The sequence below is a fragment of the Triticum urartu genome, chromosome 2A (assembly GCF_056163025.1).
Source record: "Triticum urartu cultivar PI428250 chromosome 2A, HENAU_Tu73, whole genome shotgun sequence".
NCBI lineage: Eukaryota > Viridiplantae > Streptophyta > Magnoliopsida > Poales > Poaceae > Triticum > Triticum urartu.
The window spans coordinates 757,603,877-757,609,796 of NC_141874.1; the positions used below are offsets into that span (position 1 = coordinate 757,603,877).

A 5,920-nucleotide genomic window follows, 5' to 3' on the forward strand; every position below is an offset into this window, starting at 1 on the left:
ATAGATGCAACTCAGGTTAAATTTCATGCCACGGAAACCGAGGCCAGCATGCTACAATCGTTGATAATAAATCAAAACAAAGATATAATACTCTTTCCTTACAACTTCAAGTGAGTGTTACTGTCTTGTGCGTATTCGGTTTCCCTTATATATTAGTCAAGGTTATAGTAATGTAATTGATGAGTTATGCATGCGTGTGCAGTTTCCACTATATTCTCCTACATATTGAGCTTGAGCAGGGACTAGTAACCGTCTTAGACTCAAGACGAAAAGATCCCAAGGACTATGCAGACATGACTCAAATACTCGAGAAGTAAGTTAAATCGATCATTATCCACCATATCAGCAACTTTGTTCATTTCCTGATATATCAAGTAATTGTTTTCTTTGTCCGGCAGGGTTTGGAGAAAATTCACCAGAAAAGCTCCGGGACTGCCGAAGGAGCTGCAATTTAGACACCCGAAAGTAAGTACTAGCTATAGTAGCATTTTAAGCGCATCTACTAGTCATTCAAGCGCTAGTTTCATCAATACCATTTGGCATTCTTGCTTATCAGTTTGATTAACCTCTATTTCTTGTAAAGTGGTTGTGGCAGGAACAAGGGAATGATTTCTGTGGATACTATGTTTGCGAGTCCATCCGCCACACGACCTGTGAGCGGGGCTACACTGACGAACAATATGAAGTACGTAAATAACAACATTCACAATTTTATTTTATTACCATCATTTGTGTTGAGTTTCATTCATTCATATATATATATGTATTGACCCCCTTCTTTAAATTAGATGTTTCGGAAGCGGGATGAACTCCTAGCACCAGCTCGCATGCGAGCAATTCAAGAGGAATTGGCGGCATTCTTTCTTGACCACGTGATCCCTGAAGACGGAGAATTCTATGTTGACCCTGAGTCCGTATGATTATATTTGTAAGAGATAATTATTGTATATATGTAGCCGGTAGTGTCAGATAGATATACGAGAACTTGTTGTTCGACCAATCTCTCGGAGAAGGAGAGGTGGTCGATATCACTTCTCTCTGTATGCATATATGTTCATGACGATCTTCTGTTTCCTTCGTTTGCTTACTAGCTAGCCAGCGTGTCTAGTCCTTTCTATACGTATGTATAGTACGTAGCATCGACCAAGCACGGACATAAGAGAGGACACTTCTCTCTATTAATTATAGCTAGCTAACACAATATATGAAACACCTAAATTAACCCCCCAAAACCCCCAACCCCCCCCCCCCTTTCAAAAAAAAAACTAAAACCCCAGCCACAGAAATACTGACGCGTGGATGCCTATTGGTCCCGGTTGGTGCCACCAACCGGGACCAAAGGGTCTCCTGCCTGGGCTCTGCGCACTGTCCACGTGGAGGCCCATCAGTCCTGGTTCTGGATTGAACCGGGACTAAAGGGTCGGGGCATTAGTACCGACACTTTAGTCCCGGTTCAGGAACCGGGACTAAAGGCCCTTACGAACCAGGACTATAGGCCCTTTTTCTACCAGTGTTCGTACGCGTTTTCAGCTTTTTAAACGGGTTTTTTTGTTTCGGTTTTTAACCGGTCTTCCTTAGATTTTGGATCAAAGTAATTTGAAAGAAATATTTCGCGCGAAAAAACGCGTTTTGTTTTTATATTTCCGCGAGAGGCAAGTTTTTGCTTTCGCAAGAGGCATGACCATGACTCTCGGAAAGGGAAAAAACATGTTTTTTGTTTTTTCTTCTTCCGCCAGAGGCATGGTTTTGCTTTCGCGAGATGCATGATTTTTCTTTTGCGAGAGGCACGACCATGACTCTTGAAAACGAAAAAAAATGTTTTCTGTTTTTTTTGTGAGAGGCACGATTTTACTTCCGCGAGAGGCATGTTTTTGCTTCTACCTGTGGCACGACCATGACTCTTAGAAAACGAAAAAAATGCGTTTTCTGTTTATTTTCTTTCGCCAGAGGCACGATTTTGCTTCCACAAGAGGCACGTTTTTCCTTTTACCAGAGGCACGACCATGACTCTCGAAAACGAAAAAAAACCGTGTTTTATGTCTTTTTTCTTCCGCCAGAGGCACGGTTTTGCTTCCGCGAGATGCACAATTTTGCTTTCGCGAGAGGCACGACCATGACTCTCGGAAACGGAAAATACACGTTTTCTGTTTTTCTTTTGCCAGAGGCACAGTTTTGCTTCCGCGAGAGGCATGTTTTTGCTTCTACCAGAGTCACGGCCATGACTCTCGGAAACGAAAAAAAACACGTTTTCTGGTTTTTTTTTCGCCAGAGGCACGGTTTTGGTTCGCGAGATGCACCTGAAAAAGGAGCCCTCCCGCCGGCAAGGGCCGGGATCCACCGCGCACCCATAGCCCGAAGGCCACAGGACACGTGGGAGATCGGCGGCGCCACCGAAGGGAGGCAGAAACCCTAGCCGCCTTTCCTTGGAGGAGAGAGATGCTCATGGTAAAACAATATGTTACTACTACCTTTGTCCTCGTTTATTGGTCCTCTTTGTATTTTTTGCCAAATTTTGACTAAATATTTAACTAACAAAATGTTAATGCATGCCATCAAAAGTTTTATCGTTGGCTCCATATTTGAATGTAGTTTTCAATGATATTATGATGATATGCATTAATATTTTATTAGTTAAATCTACGATCAAAATTTAACACAAAATACAATGGGGACCAATAAACCAGGACGGAGGTACATAGCTCTTTTCAAGAGAAGATGAGTCTACAAACTAAGAAATAAACTAAACAAAAGACATAACAGTAATTTCGAAGTAAAATATTGCACCCTGGTCGTAAGCATTGTAGACTCACCCATGCTTCTCAGTTATTGTAAATGTTCTTGTAAACATTAAATTTCAGAGTACTAGTTTTTATTTTTCTAGTAATCAAGAAAGTTGAACAAGAAGAAGACCATAGTTATCTTACAGCCGCAGTACATAGGCCATGACATAAGAAGTCATGCATGGATCGTCGGTGCTATCTATATCAGGAGTTGTCACAGAAGGAGGCCTCACTAGCATATCTCTCTTGCGGCAAAATTCCTTTTCTGATCTTGCTTTTCACATCCAAATTATGCATCGCTTAGGTACCAAGATAATACCAGTTATATTCGGCCACTAGTAGAAAACAGGGCTTTGGTCCAGGCCGGGTCAGCCCATTCGTCCCGGTTCAGTCTAGAACTGGGACTAATGTGAGCATTGGTCCCGGTTCGGGCGGCTAAGGCATTAGTCCCGGTTCACTCAGGCCCTTTAGTCCCGGTTTAAGACATGAACCGGGACTAAAGGGTGCGATGACCTTTAGTCCCGGTTGGTGCCTCAAACCGGGACTAAAGATTAGACCTTTAGTCCCGGTTTGAGGCACGAACCGGGACTAATGGGGTCCCATTTTCAAACTCTACCCCCCCCCCCGGTGGATCGCCTTTTCAGTCTTAAAAAAAATAAAATAAAATGATGGAAATGTCAAAAAAATAAAAGAAAATAAGTTTCTCATGTGATATGTGGTCTAGTTGTTGGGAAAATTTGCAAATGTGAATTTTGACTTTATTTGCAAAATCTCTCTGAAATTTGTAAAAATGGGCATAACTTTTGCATACTAACTCGGATGAAAAAGTTTTTTATATGAAAAATCATCTACTCGAAAAGTTACATCCAAATTTAACTGGGGGAACCCCGTTAAACATTTGCAAAATCCTCAAAAACCGATTAGAAAAAAAGTTACGGGGCTTTTAAGATCTAGAGTGAAAAAAATCGAAAAAAATTCAAACAGTGGGCAAACTGTGGTCAAACAATGGTCAAACTAATTATTCTAGAATATTAGTGTTACTAAATAATTATTTCAGTTATTTCAATTTTGGTCAAATCTGGTCAAACTGTGGTCAAACAGTGGTCAAACTAATTATTCAAGAAATATTAGTGTTACTAAATAATTATTGTTTTTTAAAACAATAGTTTCAAAATAAAACTATGAAATATGTCACTTCATGCTCAAGCAAAATTCCTGAAGGTTAATAGGATTGACATCTTAGTATTGTCAGGAAAACAACAAGTGCAGACTTGGAACGAGGGAGAATAGAACCCGGAAGTTAAGCGTGCTCAGGCTGGGGGAGTGGGAGGATGGGTGACCGTTCGGGAAGTTAGATGATTTCGAATGATGAGGGGTGATTAGAGGATAAATTGAGAAGTGATGAGGGGTGGTGATTACAGACTAGAGGTTAAAATAATTCAGAAATTTGAAAATAAAAAAAAATCAATTTTTTTTAAAAAAAATCATAAAATTTTCTTTAGTCCACGTGGCCGCGCCCTTTAGTCCCGGTTCTGGATTGAACCGAGACTAAAGGGTCGGGGCATTAGTACCGACACTTTAGTCCCGGTTCAGGAACCGGGACTAAAGGCCCTTATGAGTCCCGGTTCTGGATTGAACCGAGACTAAAGGGTCGGGGCATTAGTACCGACACTTTAGTCCCGGTTCAGGAACCGGGACTAAAGGCCCTTATGAACCGGGACTATAGGCCCTTTTTCTACCAGTGGGCCTATGCAACAACACAACATCAAAGACCTAGCCAAGGCACTAGGACGCGCACAGGGAAAAGGATAAGAATGAAGATGTGGGAAATTAAGAGAGTCGATGCAACCAATCACAGCAGCAAACAAAGCAACAATACCATCCACCGTCCTTGACAACACACGAACTACAAGAAAAGTTCTTCAAAAGCAACGTCTTTAGAAAGGAAACGCCGTACAAGCGCCGTCTTTGTCGGATCTAACCATTGAAGATCTGATCTATATAAGAGCTCCACACAACTATTGAATGGCCGCACTAGCATATCTCTCACATGGAAGAATTCTTTTTCGTGCCCTTCCTTGCCACACACAAATTCCGCGTTGCTTGGGTGCAAAATATTGGATTCGGCTGGGCAAAATGCACACCTGCTGCTAAATTGGCACAACGGCTTTTCTGTTGAGATGAAAAGAAGAGAGATAGACCAAGAGAGAATTAGCCATCAAGTTGCATAATAATATATACAAATACTAATTAGTGCCGAACAAACACAGTTAGTTGGCAAGAGGCTGAGATGGTTGTAAATATAAATTTAGGTAGTACCTAAGATGATGCATGTTTCAACAGCTACTTGGCAGGAGCGTCTATCAAAATATAGCTCGACAAAGAACTGATGCCTCTCGGTGGCATCCCTTAGGCGGCGAGCTGAGAAGGCGATGTGGTACCAGAAAGTTCCCCTGAAACCAACGCAGGCAGCCTTCATCTCTGTGGTCGACTGGTCAGGATACTCAAACTCGGCGCCCTACATCATATCAATCGGTCTCAACCATAAGTATTAAGCACAACAGAGACGAATGCATAGCGAAGAAGAAGGAGAATAGAATGCTTGTGTACTATCTCGTACCTTGTTGTTGGAGTTGTAATGTTTGATTGCACGGTGTACAAGCGTACGGAGACGGCTGGCGACCATCTCTCTGCCACCAATCAAACAATAAACAAGGGTGCACCAAATAACATAAATATAAACGGAATGGATGATTCTGCCAGCTAATTTTTTAAAATATGAAAATAAAACTAGATCCTATGCAATTCAGCAAAACGTATAATTAGAAAGTAACCCAATAGGAAATTAGTACATACTCTCGTGTGTAGTGAGGAAGTTCACTGTTGGATCTATCGACGTATTGTTGAATGGCATCCAGCGCTTCTTTTGACATAATAGGGCGGTCGATGTGCTCTTGTGGGACTGGGAGAGGGCGGCTGTAATCGTGCTCGCTGCCGCCGGCGGTGGCAGGGGAAGAGAACAAGGATCCCATCGATCGATCAATCCTGGTCTGCGTGGTCTGTGCGTCTGGCGGACAGCGTAACCCAATCTAAGTAGCCAACCGGATTTCTCCGTATGGCAGCCGATCGGGATTGGAGAC

The 5,920-nt window shown here is 42.2% G+C and overlaps 1 protein-coding gene across 1 annotated transcript; it reads right to left on the reverse strand.

The window, feature by feature from the left end:
* Positions 1 to 4,626: 4,626 nt before the first annotated feature.
* On the reverse strand, positions 4,627 to 5,812 carry LOC147987885 (uncharacterized). The gene is made up of 4 exons (XM_087540468.1): positions 5,637 to 5,812; positions 5,401 to 5,470; positions 5,100 to 5,298; positions 4,627 to 4,952 (listed from the first exon to the last, which is right to left on the reverse strand). The coding sequence occupies exons 1-4, from the start codon at positions 5,810 to 5,812 to the stop codon at positions 4,687 to 4,689; spliced, it is 711 nt and encodes a 236-aa protein (XP_087396594.1). The 3' UTR covers positions 4,627 to 4,686.
* Positions 5,813 to 5,920: the final 108 nt, after the last annotated feature.

Bases quoted from the DNA above. Each gene is read 5' to 3' on its own strand.
- LOC147987885 (XM_087540468.1), bottom strand. From the start codon at position 5,812: ATGGGATCCTTGTTCTCTTCCCCTGCCACCGCCGGCGGCAGCGAGCAC. The intron at 5,471-5,636 runs GTATGTACTAAT...GATTGGTGGCAG, and splicing joins CTTCCTCACTACACACGAGA to AGAGATGGTCGCCAGCCGTC. The intron at 4,953-5,099 runs GTACTACCTAAA...TCATCTCAACAG, and splicing joins TGAAACATGCATCATCTTAG to AAAAGCCGTTGTGCCAATTT.